Genomic DNA, 18,063 nt, shown 5'->3' on the forward strand with positions numbered 1-18,063 from the left:
CCTGAGGGGTTTATCTGCCCCAGATTCCCTTTGTTTCCAGCTCTACTCTGTACTCCTGTACATGCTCTGGTCTAGCTGGAATTGTAAGGTAGAATTGGAGTCATGATAGTGGTAGGGAGGAAACGTTAAAGAACGAGAGGAAAGTTGTATATTTCATTGGTGCAATGCTGTACCCTGACTGGCTCGTCTCTTCCTTATGACCCTTCTGTAAGGGGATGTCCAATTGTGTACAGATGGAGTTTGGGTCTCCACTACACACTCTCTCATTCACATTAATATGATTTTTTGTTCTGGGGCTTTGATGCCTGGTACCTGGTTCCATTGACACTTCAGTACATTTCATTTTTTGACATTGATTCCAGTCCCCACAATAAAACAGCACCGTTCGCACATCTTCCCTGTATTTACTCTTTTCTTTCATCCTTCTTTTCTATCCCTTCCTGCCTTCTATGCTTTATCTAGACAAATACCGTTCTTTTGACCTCGAATGGTTGTTTTCTAGGCTCCCTGATGGCATAGTGGTTATACATTCAGCTGCAATCCACAAGATCAGCAGTTCGAAACCACCAGCCACTCTTCAGGAGAGAAACGGGCTGGTACCCTGCCTTATAGAATCACTATGAATTGTCATCTACTTGGTGGCAGTGAGTTTGAGTTTGATTTTGGTTGGTTTTTCTAAGCAGTTGTACCTCCTGGGTGTTCATGTTCATTTTATAGGCCTGTCATTTAACTGAAAGTTGAGCCATGGATGTTTAGTTTGAGGCCTAAAGGATGTTTAAGGGCCATAGTCTCAGGGATTCTACAAGTTTCTGTTAATCCAATAAGCTAGATATTTCATCAGTCAGGTAATCAGAATTACATGAAGAACAGAGCTTGTATTTCTCTTTATAGAAAATCAAAAGGTACTGTTAAAAATGAAAGAATATTAAGCAGAAAGATTAAAAATCTAGAGCTATTGTTTTTTGACATATCTTCCATCTAGATTTATACACTTTTAAGTGGTCTTCCCATTTCTGTTCACTTCGTAGAAGAACTCTGAGCTCTTTGCGTTTGTGTTTTCAGAAGACTCAAATACTGTCCCTTATAAATGTTCTTTGAGCTTTGGGAACAAAAAGAAGTTGAAGGAGCTAGATCATTAGGGCTGCAGGGGGTTGATGGGGTAAGATTTCCTGATGAAATTCTCAAAACCCTTACTATTCGTAAAGAATGAACAGGTTTGTTGTCATAATGAAAAATAATTTCTCTGAGCAACCTCCTGGCTCTTGCTCACCAGTTGTCCATTTTCTTAAAATTTCTTCATTGTAAGTTCCAATGATCATGTTGTATCCTTCTAGAAAACCTATCAAGATTACTCCTTTGGAATTCCACAAATAGTTGCCATAACCGGAGCTGATATCTCTCCCTTGAATTTAACTAGCCCAAGAGATCCCTTTGGAATATGCTGTTTTGATTAGACTCTTTATTTGAAGGCATCCTAATGAGACTAAAAGAAGTGTGGATTACTGAGAGAACTTGTCTGTAGCTATCCAATGATCACAGTGATAAGTTTAAACATGTTTTGTTTGGAATACATACAGCCATGTAGGACTAAATTGCTAGTAGGAGGCCTTCTAGGAATACTTTTGGACTTAGCCTTATACACACAACTTCTTTATGTGATGACCAATATATTTTAGACTTTTCTTTTGTCTCATTTTAGACAATCATATCTTTTTTTTAAGATCATTTTATTGGGGGCTCATACAACTCTTATCACAATGCATGCATGCATCCATTGTGTCAAGCACATTTGTACATTTGCTGCCATCATCATTCTCAAAACATTGGCTTTCTACTTGAGCCTTTGGTATCAGCTCCTCATTTTTCCCCCTCCCTCCCCATGCTCCCTCCCTTTCAAACCCTTGATAATTTATGTTATTATTATTTTGTCTTGTCTTACACTGTCTGATGTCTCCTTTTAGCCTCTTCTGTTATCCGTCCTCCAGGGGGAGGGGGTTATAGAGATCCTTGTGATCGATTCCCCCTTTCTACCCCATCTTCTCAATATCGCCATTCTCACCACTTGTCCTCAGGGGTTCATCTGTCCTGGATTCCCTGTGTTTCCAGTTCCTATCTGTACCAGTGTACATCCTCTGGTCTAGCCGGATTTGTAAGGTAGAATGGGGATCATGGTAGTCAGGGGGAGGAAGCATTTAGAAACTAGAGGAAAGTTGTGTGTTTCATCGTTGCTATACTGCACCCTGACTGGCTCATCTCCCTGTGACCCTTCTTTAAGGGGATGTCCTGTTGCCTACAGATGGGCTTTGGGTCTGCACTCCCCCTCATTCACAATGACAATCATATCTTAAAACTTTATCTTTATTCTTTCACTTTTCGAGTTCATTCTTGGCACTTTTGCATGTCAAATCATCTTCAGAATACATAAGTCTTTGGAACTCACTCCCAAAGACACTTGGCCTGCTTTAACAGTACATTTTCCAAAGTTTACCTGGTGGCATTACTATACAGGAAGTGTTAAATTGCTTTATTAAACATGATTTCAAAGTATTTAATTTCTGCTTGTAAGTTTAATACCTAATCTTTAATTTGATGCCTCATTCCTTTATTCATTATTTAACAAAACATGTATGGAATACTTGCTATGTGCCTGGAATACTTGCTATGTGCCAAAAATTGTGCTGGGTACATTGCGGGTTTAACAGAATTATAATAGTTCTTCATTTAACTAAAGTAAGATAAAGCTATTTTTCTTGTTCAGTAATTATTAAATAGCAACAGAGGCATAATGCAGTTGCTTTAATTGGAGTTGAAATTAGTTTTGCCATTTAAAAGGGGTATATAGTATATAGTTTCAGGAAATTTTTATATTTACAAATATATTTTGTTATTGTTATAGGGTATGATGATAGATGAAGCAGATGAATTTGTAGCTGGACCTCAAAATAAACATAAACGACCTGGAGAACCAAGTATGCAAGGAATCCCCAAAAGACGTCGGTGTATGTCTCCATTGCTGAGAGGCCGACAACAGAATCCTGTCGTCAACAATCATATTGGAGGGAAAGGGCCACCTGTACCTGTGACACAAGCACAGCCAGATCTTATTAAACCACTTCCTCTTCATAAAAGTAGGAGTTATGTATTTTTCTCATCATTTTCTGCTTTTTGTTCACTCTTGAAGGGGAAACTTTTATATTATTAGTCCTATTTATTTAAATTTAGTATAGAATCATTTTTTACTTTAATGAATATTTGTTGACCGTCACATATACATGATACTTGTTGGTGATTGTACTTTAACATGTCATTGACAAATCTTAAGTATCTCAAATTAACAGTTTCAAAAAGAAATTGTTGCTCCTTTAGAAACATAGTTTTCTATTTCAGTTTAGTTCAACGGCTAATTCGTAAAAATGTAGTCTGTTTGGGGCATTGATGGGTATTGAAGTATAGCAGTGAATAAGAAAATAGTGATTTCTGCCCTCATTTATAAGGAGTGATGAAAAGGTCAGTATGATATGTGATGGATGTTATAAAAGAGAAGTCAAATAACTTACGCAGGCATTTGGTAAGAGGATTTAATTTAATCTAGGAGGCCATAGCTCTTTACAAAATAAGGTATGCTTATGCCGACACTTGAAGGATGAATGGCAATTGGTCAAATAAAGCTGTGCATTTGCCTAGCTTAGATCATATTCTAAATAGTAGGTGTGACAGTGTCAAAAGAAGGGCATTGATGAACCGGGAAATGCTGGAGTGGCTAGGCTGTTGTGAATACCATAAGGTGAGAATAAAAGCCTCGGGCCAAATCATGAAGGATTTAGGAGCCATTCTAAAGTTTCTAGACAGTATTCTGTTGTCAAGGAGGGTCCATTGAAAGTCGTCTGACCAGATTAGCATTTTTAATAGACTAGTCCAATGTAATATGTGACTATTATCAGAGAGTCTAGTTTGAATGTAGGGACTGCTTAGTGAGTTAATGGATATAGACAGTGATAGTTCATGGTTGACATCAAGTTAAGTGTAGAAACAAGGTATTCCATACCTTTTGGTGGAAGTATACAGTAGTCTATCTGAAGTAGCCTTGCAAAATAATAATTGAACATATACTTTAGCATTTAAGAAGAACATGTTGAGTGATAAAACAATACCATTAGCTTTGGGAATAATGAGGGCAACAAATATATAGGTGTGCTTTACACAATTGATCTATGTATTGTGATGAATTGTATGAGCCCCAATAAATTGATTAAAAAAACAAACCAAAAACAATACCATTAGCAAAATCCAGGTGTAAGAAGCGCTATAGAAAACAATTTCTTATGGACTTGGAATGCTTGGAAAAGAACATTGGTCAGAAAATACCTAAGCTACTTCCAGTATACAGGTCTTAACGTGGATCCTGGGAGCCCTGCTGGTGTAGTTGGTTGTTATGTGTTAGGCTGCTAACTGAAACATCAACAATTTGAAAACACCAGCCAATCCTCAGGAGAAAGATGAGGCTTTTTATTCCCATAAGATTTACAGTCATAGAAATTCACAATTGCTGTTCTATTCTCTCTCATAAGTTTAGGGTTTCTCTGAGTCATAAATGACTCAGTGGCAGTGAGTTTTGGCTTAGTTGATCCTGAATCAAACAGAAACTTTCCCACAAATATAAAGTATGTGAGGCAAATGGAGAATGTAGAGTTGGAGTAGTTGATGTCAGAGTTATGATGGACTTAATAGGAACCATCTAATAGGCTGTTATAGAAATCGAAGAAAGAGACGATGACCTGTCAGTGGGGTTTTAATGAAAATAAGTACTTGATAAATTCTTGTACATATCAGGAAAAGGACTTGGTGATTGATTAGGTATTGAGTCTAGGGAGAGGCATATGGAATGGAGAAAGAGCTGAAGAGCAAATTTAGAAGTGGAGATCCTGAGAAGATGGAAATTTAAGTTTTAGACGTGGGAGAGTGGGCTCATTTAGAGAGAGAAGACATAGCTGCCCATTGGAGTGAATAAAACCTCACAAGTTTATGGGAGTAAGAAACAGAAGACTTAAGACAGACGTTAGTAGTGCCAAAGTTCAGAGGATAGGGAGGATCCAGAAAAGGAGAATGGGAAGAAAGAACACAGAGGAAGGAGAAAATCGGGATGCAGTTAAGTGTCATGAGAGAGAACTTGAGTGACTAGTGGACTCGATACTTCTTCAGTGGATCAATCAGGAGAATTGTAAAGATTCTGTGCACCTTTGGTTGGCTATCTTTGTGAGGACAGTTTTGGTGGCTTAAAAGGGGCAAGAGCCAAACAGAAGTGGATTAACCAGCATTTGAGATGAGAATACGGAGGAAATGATTATAAATACCATTTGAAAAAATAAAGCTCTAAAGGGAAGGTGGAAAAAGAGTGATGGAGGAAGAAGTTCAAAATATAGCATGGTTTGGTTTTTAGTGTAAAAGAAACAAATCTAGTGGAGCACACTAGAGTGATAGAGTAGAGAGGAACAGATTGGAACAGGAGCTAAAAATGGGCATAATTGATGAAAAATCTATGAGAAGGCAAGAGGAAATGTCTAGAGCAGGGATTGGCAAACTTTGGACAAGAAGAACAAATCTTGTCCCTCAACAATTTAAAAATTATATGAAAGCCAAAATGAATTTTTACAAAAAAAATCTCTATTATCTGAATAATAACCTTTTAAGTCCCATCCTCCCTCCCCCCCAGCCACATGTATGTATTGAAAGAACTGAGTATGGCTTTTGAGAGCCTCAGTTTGCCGATCTCTGGTCTAGATCACAGAAGAAAGAATGTTGTTTTAATTGAAACAGGACGGGTGGGGGTGCAAGTTTAGTGGTGTGAGATTTTATCCCATAGGTTTTCTTTCCTTTTCACTTTGAAGTAGAAATTTACTTCATAAAGGTCAGTACTCTGTTGCTATCGAGTAGATTCGCGTAGATTGGAACTGCACTGTGGGTTTCTGAGACAAACTCTGCTGAAGTAGAAAGACTCATCTTTCTCCCGGGTGAAACCTTGCTAACCTTGAGGTTAGCAGCCCAATGAGTAACCACTAAATACATCGCCAAGGATCCTTTCATAGAGGTCACAGAGATGATTAGATCTCTTCCCTACAGGAAGCAGTAGCCATTCAATGCAGAATAACTTCCTGGGGGAGACGGAGGAACAGTTATAAATGGAAGAGTTCTTTGGAGATAAGAAATTGAAAAAGAGAAAAAAGAGATTGAGGAATTTCCAGTCCAGTTAATTGACCTTCAAGTTACTCAGCACTTCTCAAATTTTAATAAGAATATGAATAAACTGGGAGTCATGTTCAAATACAGATTTTAATTCAATAGGTTTATGGTCGGGGTCAAGCTGAAAATTTCTAGCAAGTTCTCTGAGGGTGCTAATGCTGCTTTTCTGTACACTCCCATTTTGAGTAGTTAAGAGCTTAAAACAATTTCATTAGGCAATTGAGGGGTGAGAGAAAGACCGTGAACCAGGTGCATGAAGGAAATAAGATAATGATAAGGAGAGAGAGGATGAGTGGCACTGCCTTAAAAGGGCAGCAGTTGTTTATAAAAGTGCACAGGAGAAATGATCTTTACGTGGCAGTGGCAAGTGAAGAAGCCAGGACCTGACTTTAAATTCAAAGAGAGTGTCACAGAGTCTGGGAAGCAAAGAAGAGCTAGGGGAGAGCTAGATTTCAGGTGAAGCATGAATGATCCTGGAGAATATTCAGTACAGAGAGTTTTCAAATCATGGAATAGGATTTAGGAGAGGATCTCTGGGAGATGAATGTACAGAGAATTTGGGTGAACTGTTTACATTGGGACAGTACATGAGGAAAACATGAATTTAGGCAATGTTTTCGGAGTTGTTGAGCAATCAGGAAATATAGAATTCATTTGGTTTTTGTGAAGAGCAAGTCTAATAATCTGATGTAGCAAGCTTGCAAGCTTCAGCAATTGGTGGACTAATGATCTAATTTGGGTACCCAGTTGCTCTGTATATATAACTCAAATAATGAAGAGTAGACAGTTATAAAAGGGTGTACTGTGAAAATGACACATTTGGTGCTAATCCCTACAGAATGTTGAAGCAGGATTAACTGGCCATCAATTTCTCCAGTGTTCACTTTTGCTTATAAATGATAATGGTTGTGTAAAGCAGACTTCCACTGGAATGAGCTAGGGTTCTCTAAAGGAAAGATAGTCGTGATTACTTTGATCATATCTCATAATTTTTTTTCTTTCATCCTTTTAGCTTCAGAAAACACTAATGATTCGGCAGTAGATGATGTGGTTGAAAATCATATTGCAGACCAGCTTCCGTCAGACATTACACCAAATGCTATGGATATGGAATTTTCGGCATCTTCTACTAGTTTATTGGAACGACCAACCAATCATACAGAGGCTTTGGGTCATGACAATTTAGGAACTAATGACCTAACAGTAGGTGGATTTTTAGAAAACCATGAGGAGCCAAGAGATAAAGAACAGTGTGCTGAAGAGAATATGCCAGCATCTTCAACCAACAAAGGAAAGAAATTGATGCATTGCAGAAGCCATGAAGAGGTCAACACTGAACTAAAAGCACAAATTATGAAAGAGATCCGAAAACCAGGAAGAAGTATGTAGAGAGATCAACCTCAGATTTGATTTGTATAAAACAAGACAGTCACATTAATTCAAAGACCTGAATGTAGCAGAGCACAGGAATCTAGGACAACATCTGAGCTACGTGACATTTGCCTCTTACTTATTTTTAATCATTTTATTGGGGGCTCATGCAACTCATCACAATCCATACATCCATCCATTGTGTCAGGCACATTTGTACATTTGTTGCCATCCTCTTTCTTAAAACATTTGCTTTCTACTTGAGCCCTTGATATCAGCTCCTCATTTCCTCCCTCCCTCCCCGCCACCCCTCCGTCATGCACCCTTGATAATTTATAAATTATTATTATTTTGTCATGTCTTAAATTGTCTGATGTCTCCCTTCACCCACTTTTCTGTTGTCTGTTTCCCAGGGAGGAGGTTATATATAGATCCTTGCAATCGCTTCTCCCTTTCTACCCCATCTTCCCTTCAACCTCCCGACATTCACTGAATTATCCACTGTGTTCAAGGTACTATGCTAGGTGTAAATAGTAGGTAAGAGAAACTGAAAGCAGTGAAGACACACAGATAAACTACACATAATTTCTGCCATGACAGACTTGACATTTTGCCATGGTGAATATTCTTGAGTAGTAGTCTCACCAGAAGTTTTAATACAGCTAACCCTCCCAAATGTGGTGACCATTACATGAGTTCAAGTCTATAAAGTTCTTGGCATGGTACTTACAAACTGTGTTTAAGATTTAAGCGTTGAGTGTGATCAGGGGTGTTTTTAGTATAAAAAACTAAACGATGTATTATATGAATGTCGCAGAACCTTATAGGGGAAAAAATTCACTATATATATATTTTAAATCATTTTATTGGGGGCTCATATAACTCATCACAATCCATACATACCTCAATTGGGTCAAGCACATTTGTACATTCGTTGCGCTCATCATTCTCAAAATATTTGCTCTCCACTTATGCCTTTAGTATCAGCTCTTCATTTTTCCTCCTCCCTCCCCGCTCCCCCCACCCTTACGGACATTTGATAATTTATACATTATTATTCTGCCGTGTCTTACACTGTCCGACGTCTCCCTTCACCCACTTTTCTGTTGTCTGTCCCCCAGGGAGGAGGTTATATGTAGATCCTTATAATCGGTTCCCCCTCCCTATCCCATCCTCCCGGTATCACCACTCTCACCACTGGTCCTGAAGGGATCATCTGTCCTGGATTTCTTGTATTTCTGGTTCCAAAACACCACAATATTAGTGACATTTATTCCAGAAGAGACTGACAAGCTCCAAAGTGGGTAGGACTTGCTCTTCCAGAGCTTGGCAGAATTTGACTGAAAACGTGATGTTTACCCTTTTTCTTCTTGATAGTTATAGTTTAGAATTTGCATTCTAGGGATAGATTTTTTTTTAAGCCACTTGCATATTTTTAAGCAGTACTATCCAAAAGCTACTTACTTATCCTTCTAAATAAGCTTAATGGCTAATACTTTAATGAGAACTTTTTCTAAAACCAAATTTGATGGTTTATTTTATCTGTGTTGGTAGTTTTCCATCTCCACCCCCACCCCCAGAATGTGTTAGTATATATCATTCAATCTTAAAAGAAGTAGTGAAGTGGTTAGGTACAATATTTTTGTTTTTGTCTTAGTATATCATAATATAGGTATATTAGTATAGATGTACCACAGAAAAATAAGGGTGCAAATGAAAACCATGTAACTTCATTTTGCTTCTCTTGTTTTCAGAATATGAAAGAATCTTCATTTTACTGAAGCATGTGCAAGGCAGTTTACAAACAAAACTAATATTTTTGCAAAATGTCATCAAAGAAGCAGCAAGGTAAATACACTACTGCACATTATGAAATAAGCCCTTAGTTTGTATATAATTGGTATTATAACAGGATCTGTTTTGCACTTATTTTGTCTGTGCTTTTATATGACACACACACATGCACTTCTTGTTTTTAGTTTACAAAAGAACGTCACTTAAAAATTAACCACACACAAATTCTTCAGAAATTATAAACAAAATACTACTTCTCAAAAGTTATTAGATACTTGCACAACTCTCATTTATCTACTCTGTGACCTTTGAATGTGTTTATTTTTAACAACTTTTTGCTTTTCTTCTTAAAGTATTTGGACCACATTTAATATTAATCAGTGATTAGGAAGAACACCCGAGACGCAATATCTGAATCCAGTGCATTTGTACAGGAGGAATCCTACAATTAGGGGACCAGAGTTGTACAAAGTGCCCTTAATCCAATTGCTTTCTGCAGCCTAGGTTTATGTACTTTAGTATAAAGAAAGTAGATCAAGGTTTTAAAAGCTATCTAGGAGCGAAGGTTTAATCAAATGAAAAGCATAGTTGTGTGAGTTTAGAAAGGATAAGCATTAAATTTTTTTCTTTTAAGAAATACACAATTTTAATATTATTATGGAACTTAGTATCAATCTTGCCTTCCCTTCTAAATGTAAGCATAACCCTCAATTACACCAGTCTTTTCCATCCTTCACATCGAAGATAGAGCAGATGACCTCTTTTTTTGTTGTTTTGTTTTTGAGTGGCTCTAGCTCAGACCACTTTTTAAGGAGCAAGGAAAAGCTGTAACTGCTCATAATTTTAAGAAATTAATTTGTTAGATTCTTTTCATTAACATGCTGTCAGATAAAATTTTGTTGTAGATTTAGTTAGCGCTATTCCTGTGTGTGTGACTAGTACCTATACTTTATTCACTTGTCTGTACAAGTGTTGGGTAAGAATGAAATGGCTATTCGTAAAAGGTGACAAGTGAGAGGAAGTAGGTATAGACTGCATAGAGTTCTAGGATATTTAGAGTTCTTAGCATCTGAAGTATCAATTCTTGGATAAATATGGTTGCAATTAGAAATTAGGCCACCTATAATTATTTCTGCTGTTTGTTCTGTGCTACAGGAGCTGATTGCACTGGGGTTGCTAGCTTCCTCAGTGGAACAGTGGAACAGCATGATTTTTAAATGTGATGGCCCAACTCTCATTTTTCCTTTCATTTTGTTCACACTGCTTTCAACATTTAACTTTCAAAGAGTATGAGAAGGAACTATTGGAGTAATTGTTTTATAAGTCTAAACTATTAGTTGTTTTTAACTCTTAAATGCATTACTTCCCCACCACCCCCATTTTTCTTTTCACTTTTGGTTGTGGAAGGAGTAGCCTATTGTGCTTAGTTCTAAATCAGTGTTTTCCAAAACAGGTGATCCCACCCCCTGGGAAGTGCTGGCATGATCCAGTGGGGCTGTGAAAGCAGATACTTAACACTTTATCTTGGATTATGAGTGATAATATGAAAGCTTTTCATTACCAGGGGGCACTGGATAAATTTTTTTTTTTTTTTGAAAAGGGGACAGTAAGCCAAATAATTTTGAGAACTATGGCTTGGATTATTTTATGGTCAAATGATAATACTGTACTGATTTAATAATTTGTCAATCAGAATAGATTTTAATAGAGCTCATTTTTTTTCATTCTTATTTTGAGTCTTCCCAAAGCAGTTGTGCTTCTTTGTAATTTGTTAACGTTTCTCTGGTAACTGGTATATATTTGTTAAAAGAAATTGAGAGTGGTATTATTTCTTCATGCAGGTTTAAAAAACGAATGCTAATAGAACAACTGGAGAACTTTTTGGATGAAATTCATCGAAGAGCCAATCAGATCAACCATATTAATAGCAATTAAGAGAACATAGAATGAGGCTACTTAGTTCATGCTCTTCTCCCAACACGAAGTATATACAAAATTGTTGTGTTGTTGCATTCATTTTTGACATGCATTGTTGGTTATTTGAAACCCAAAAAGCAAGTCTACAGATCCTTTCCTATCATTTTATAGTGACCTTTTCTTCATTTTCGTTTATTTTTGTAATGTGGAAAGTATCACTAAAAACAAAAAATTTTTTGTTTAACAAACTAAAAGTTATCCTTCAAATATCTTGCTTGTCATTGACTCTTACGTGTCAATTTCCCTCAGGTTCTATTTTCTTAAACAACCTTGAAAATTGTCACCTCTACTAAGGTTGAACTCTGCCAAAAAAAGAAAAAAGGAGTTACTTTGTAATTTTTGGGGAAAAAAAGCACATACATTAAAACTAGGTAATGTTTTGTATGTACAGTTATTTTGGATATATTATTGTAAGTTGTACAAATGTATTTTGAGAAATATTTAAGAAAAGCACTTTTGTTATTCCATCAATAAATGCTCTATTTTACTCTCGTGTGGTTTAGGAAGTAATCACATTTAAAATAACTTGAGGAAAAAAAAAATTTAAAGACCTTCTTTTTTATCACTGGGAAAATGTGTGGTGTCACTGTATGCTGCCACTTTATTCTGTGGTCTTGGATTTTGTTGTCCATGCACACACTGCCATTTGTGCCTAGATATTGGAGCAAGTCTCTGTGGCACATAGACGCTCACTTGGAAAGCTGTTTGGAAAGCAGACTTCCTACATTATTGGTTCCTTACTTTTCTACTACCCTTTTTCCTTCTCACTAAGTTTGTGATGTCATTCCACTGAAGCCATGAGTTGCGATGTGGTGGTAAGTATGAGGAAATGGTTAGCTTTTAACAAATGGATGCCACATGTACAAAAGGCCCACAACATTTTGGGGTCCATCATAAGGCACGGATCCCTTTGTTCTACTCTGCTAGTCTCTGACTTAATTCTCAATTTTACTTAGGCACAAAATGGAAAGGAAACACAGTTAAGATGATGTTGCATATGGTCACTTTGCATTCCCCCAAGTTACACAGGATAAAGAATAACCCAGACTCCTTACTCTTCACCCTCATTCCAACACATGGTCTTCTGTGTTCTTATTAAAGAAGCGATCCTATGATCTGACTCATTATTCATATAGATCACTCCTGTGCCTTATAAGTGGTTGTTTTTTTTTTCAGTAACCACTAGAAAAGGTGTTTAAAATAGAGTGATTAAGAGAAATAAACTTACAATAAAGTTGAAATATTTTTACAGTCAGAATGTTTAAAAATCACAAACCCTTTTATACTTTAGCAGAACGTGTAATGAAATTCAAATTATGACAAAATTAAATTGTGAGTTTTGATAAGAAAAAAGTGAAGGACATGCTTTTATGATATGTTGATTTAGTCTAGGGAATTTGAAACTTTCCCAATATTAAAGACAAATTTTGTCAAGAACACGAAGCAGCTAATATCACATTATATAATATTTTTATATGCAGTTCTTGAAACCTTTATTTTTGTAACATTTACAACCTTAAGTAAAGCAGGGAATATCTTTTCACATGTGAAGTTGTTAAAATAATAGCTTGGAACAAAAATAATAGCTTGGAATCATGCTGCTAAATTTAAGAGTTAACCAAATCCAGAATATATTATCTGGTTATAAATTATTCATACTTGAAGATTCTAACATTAATAAAAGGGATTAGAAATCATTCCTCTACAAACTCAAAAAACCTAGGAAAAAAAACAGTACCAGTATTTAGCAGCTTTCCTTATCCAAAAACTTATTTTTGTTTGACAGTTTGTTTCCTGAGGTAATAATCATTTCGACCAGTGTTTCTCAAAGTGGGTGATCTGACCTCTGGGGGCCACTAGAATGATCCAAGGGGGCTGCAAAGCAGATAAACCTCACTTTATCCTGGATTATGGGTTATGGCACAAAATTTTTTAATTGCTAAGGAGCAAGAGTAATTTTCATTTTTCTTGAAAAGTGTAGTAGGCCAAAGTTGGGCAACCTATGGTTTTAGACCTTTGGCTTTTAATATATTTTGAAGAGATGAACCCTAGAGTGAATGGGGAAGTAGCCATTTGTTCAGTCTCTTTCTCCTCTATCTCAACCATGTTTTTACACTCTCATTACAATTCATCTAAACTAAAACTTAATGCCCCATTTCTTTCAATGTTTGTAAAAAGACAATGGGCATATTAACTACATAAGTGAAATAAGTACTGTAAAATTCTACTTACAAACAAAGTGGAACGAAAGTATATTTTGTGTGCTTTCATTCCTTTTAGGCCCTTTATGTCACTGAGCGAGTAAATGGTACTCTAAAGTTTAATATCGAGGTTGAGATTTTTTTTTAAATGTCTTTTATCTAAGCCATTTGTCAATTTGTGGACTTCATGACGGAGACTTATTTGGATCTTTGTCATTAGAAAAGTAGCTACTTCATCTTCTGGGAAATGGGCAAATACTTGTTCAAAAGATAAATTAATTCATAAGGACTTAAATCTACAGATAGACGGTGTGTGGACTGTGAAACTAGCTGGAGATTAATCTTGTATTTTCTGATTACTTAAGCAGTTTGAAAACACTATTGAAAAAATAATGTCTTTTCTTAGCCCAAGGATTTGATACCATTTTTATGCAATTGAATTCCAGAAAGGAATCTTTATCTAAACTGATGGTTTTTAGGTTATCAGCTTTTATCAATGAACTTTCTATTCAATTCTAGCCTGGTCTGTCTTTGATCTTTTTTAAACTTTATATTGTGAGTTAGGTAGGGGTGGTGGTAAATAGATTGTTTTTGTATTCAACAACTTAAATACTCAAATCTCCCGATGCATTGCCTGTCTCCCTCTTCTTGTTTCTTGAGATTGTATAGAACCTGTTTTTTTCATCGTTGGTCTTTTGACAGGCTGAAAGGATACTCTTCCTATTCTGAGGGATAAATGACATTCTACTTAATCAGTAGATTCACCATGGTGAAATACTAGGATATATTCTGTTGAACTACCTTCCCCATCTATATTCTCCCCTCCTTCCTCCCCCCCGCCCCTGCCATCTATCTTCTAATGAATTAGTCTTACCTTTTTTTTTTTTTAAGTCTTTGTCACAAAAGTGTCCCTTTGATTTCTAGCAGAAGTTCCAGCAGTATGCAAATTATTCCCAGATAAAATGATGCTGACAGAATTTTCTGGGCAATTTGTGTAAAACCTATGCATAATTTTCACTTCTAACTTTTCACATTTTATTTGCTCTCCATTAATAAAAACAATGCCTGATGCTCAGTTAAAATAGATCCACCTTTGCTTGATTTTTATTAGTTTATTCTATATCTTTTAAATATAGTGTATAGACTTGTCAACATCTCTTTACTGAGAATATTTTCTTCCTAGGCTGATAAATAAGTCCCAGATTTTTGGGGGAGTGAAGTGGAGATATTAAGCAGATGAAGCTTAAATGAGAAATCATTTGAACACTTTGTTCGATACTATTGAGTCTGAAAAGGATTTGTACATGTTCTGATGTGCTACAGTATTGTCTGTGCCGTATCCATTTTGAAGTTAGCCTACCTTGTGTAAATAAATAAACTAAACCCACTGCTTTCGTTGTTCAGACTCACAAAGACCCGTAGCACTGAGTAGAATTGCTCCGTAGACTTTCCAAGGACTGCAAAACCAGACTGCCACATTTTTATCCAGTGGAGCATCTGATGGGTTCAAACTGTCACCCCTTTGGATTTAGAGCCAAGTGCCTAACCACTAAGCAACCAGGGCTGAGGTTGTATACTTACAACAAAACCAGCTAATGAGTTGATTGTTTATTTGAAGACTCTACAGCAGTTGTTCTCAACCTTCCTAATGCTGTGACCCTTTTATACAGTTCCTCTTGTTCTGGTGACCTCCCAATCATAAAATTATTTTTGTTGCTATTTTCTTGCTATTTTTGTTGCTATTTACAGCAGTTTTGCTACTGTTATGAATCAAGCGACCCCTGTGAAAGAGTTGTCGACCCCCAAAGGGGTTGTGACCTACAGGTTGAGAACTGCTGCTCGAAAGTGTTTTCAAGGCTGTAGTTTTTATGGAGCAGGTAGTTTTGTAAGGCTTGAGAAAGATACTAGGCCAACTTAGCTTTTCAACAACCAAAAAATAGAAATCTAGATGCATTCACTAGAATCTGAGGCAGCTTTAAAAGGTTCATGGAAAACAGGAATTAGAAGGATGGGATCTCCCCACACACTTTAATTTCAAGGACCTTGTCCTGGAATCGCTGGGAGACACTAGAGGACTAACACTCCAGTGATCTGAAAAACCAACTTTTCCTTAATGTGAAGAACTAGGCACGAGCTGTAATTTATTTTACTATCATACTTTTGCTAAGTCTACCCGGAAGTAGAAACCTAAATTTTTAAAATACATCAACTACAAATAAAAGAGCAGGTGAAACACATAAAAAATAATCTTTATTAAATATTCCTAATTCTGAGAATATAAGATAGCAGCTGGGAAATTTTTGAAATACTTCCTATAGCTATAAAAAACAGTGTTTTGCTGTGGTGGGAAAACGTCATTTTGCTAAAGAGACGCCTAATTTATTATAATCCTATAAAAACAATACTGTAGTAACTTTTCTATGAGGAAAAAGGTGTGGCCAATCTACTTCTAAAAAGAATCTTAAACCGTGTCAATAACAATAGAGCTAAAAAAGGAATCCCGTTGCATTTTCTGTATACAGTATTGGTGGTGGTGGGGATTGGTTAAGTCAATTTTATCCTTGTCTTTTTTTTTTTTTTAATGAAAACATCTTAATGGCCTTTAATTGTTTAGTGTTCTGATGGGAGTAAAGATTGGAAAATTAGAGAAAAGATTAGCCAAGCCTTATCTTCGATTTAAGAGCCCTGGTGGTGTAATCACAAGGCCAGGCCAGCAGTAGTACTTATCAGGTGCTCCAGAGGACAATGAGGAAGTTTTGTGCTCCCATGAAGATTCACAGCCTCAGGAACCCACAGGGGTGGTTCTGCTCCTCTGTCCATGGGGTTACCGTGAGTCAGAATGGAACATATGGCACTGCATTTTTTATCATCTAAACATCCCATGGAATACCTGATGAAAGTAATTTTTAGAATGACTTCCTTGTTTATGAGATTATCATATACACCTATTTTTAAAAGTACTATGCCACATCTGGAGTTGTGGAGTTTTAAGTTGGATGATTTAGAAATGTGAAAATGCAAACTAGATACATTTAACAAGAATAGGTAAGAGCATCACTAATTTTAACCTCAGATTTGGTCAGTTTAATTCCCCAAATTAATACTCAGTGCCCCAGTTTTTCAGTATTTTCAAAAATCGTGTTGAAATATTTCCTTCAGTCAGTATTCTAAAACTTCAGTACCCATAAGAACATCCAAAGTGCTTGTTAAATATAGATTCTGGAGCTTAGGGACCTGAAATTTTAGCAAGCATCTGAGATGCTTTTCCCTGAATGACTCCAGGCTGCATTTAAGGAGGTACGTTTGTATTACGGACTTGAAGCCCAATTTACTCTATTAAAAATGTGTTTATGCTGTAAGGCTGCATTCTGTCTGCTTAGGTGTATCCCTCATGCAATTAAATTGGCTCATAGGCAGGAATCTTCAAAGAAAATCAGGGTCAAGCATGCTTGTGTATTACTATTTCAAAGACAGAAACTTAGAAAATAGGCAGAGTATCTTAGGGAAGTTAACAGCATTTTGTAATGTATCATTAACCATTTTAAAATAGCTCTCCACAGGATAAAATGGCACGTGATGAAAATGAAGAATGAAAGAAACAATCTTTGGAACTAGGAGCCAATTTAGAAATCATTTAGTCCAACCATTTCATCTTAACAGGAACTACTAAGTCATCTGAGACTACACACCTACGTGAGCAGAGTTGAAATACGCAGGTTTCTCAACACCGATTTCCACTCTACACCTAAGTATTCATGTGAGCAGTCGCAAGTCCACGGCAGTTCGTGTTACCTAGAGTGTCAGAGTAGAACTGCGCTCCATTGGGTTTTCCATGGCTAATTGGAAGCAGATGGGCAGGCATTTCTTTGAAAATGCACTAGATTGACGTCTTCAACTTGCACCTTTTCTGTGAGCAATTGAGCTTTTGGCCATTTGCACTACCCAAAAAGGCCAACCTCTTTACAAAGTATGTTCTAGCAAAGCTTGGTGTCACTGAAAAAGTCTCTGTGGCATGAGTATTAAAATTGTCGTTCATCCTGTGCCTTGAAGGAGCTATCTGCTTCATCTGGGACTAATAAAGTTGGTTTGCATTTTTTATGCATAAGGGGAGGTGGTGCATGAAAGTGATAAAAGCCAGAAACAGTCTAAAATGTGTTGCATTTTATCCGTTTTGTAAATAAGGTATAAGCAGAAAATTTGAGGTGGCTATTTTCATAATTATTTTTTAATTATTTTATTAGGGGCTTGTACAATTCTCATCACAATCCATACATTCATCCATTGTGTCAAGCACATATGTACATTTGTTGCCCTCATCCTCAAAATATTTGCCTTCTGCTTTAGCCCTTAATATCAGTTGTTCATTTCCCCCCTCCCTCATGAACCCTCCATAATTCACAAATTATTATAGTTTTGTCATAAGTTACACTGTCTGAGTCTCCCTTTGCCCTCTTCTCTGCTGTCCATTCCCAAGGGAGGAGGC

At 36.6% G+C, this 18,063-nt stretch overlaps 1 protein-coding gene across 2 annotated transcripts in view; it reads left to right on the forward strand.

The window, feature by feature from the left end:
- Window positions 1-11,866, forward strand: part of INTS6 (integrator complex subunit 6) — a 101,608-nt gene extending 89,742 nt beyond the window's left edge. For both annotated transcript variants that reach the window (XM_004704267.3, XM_045283769.1), the window contains 4 exons: window positions 2,897-3,128; window positions 7,250-7,618; window positions 9,363-9,456; window positions 11,244-11,866. In XM_004704267.3, the coding sequence (XP_004704324.1) occupies window positions 2,897-3,128; window positions 7,250-7,618; window positions 9,363-9,456; window positions 11,244-11,337 (789 nt within the window). In that variant the 3' untranslated portion in view covers window positions 11,338-11,866. The remainder of the gene's footprint in view (window positions 1-2,896; window positions 3,129-7,249; window positions 7,619-9,362; window positions 9,457-11,243) is intronic.
- Window positions 11,867-18,063: the final 6,197 nt, after the last annotated feature.

The sequence above is a fragment of the Echinops telfairi genome, unplaced genomic scaffold, assembly GCF_000313985.2.
Source record: "Echinops telfairi isolate 266 unplaced genomic scaffold, ASM31398v2 ScPeMD7_7467;HRSCAF=8505_0, whole genome shotgun sequence".
In the NCBI taxonomy this organism is placed as follows: Eukaryota; Metazoa; Chordata; class Mammalia; order Afrosoricida; family Tenrecidae; genus Echinops; species Echinops telfairi.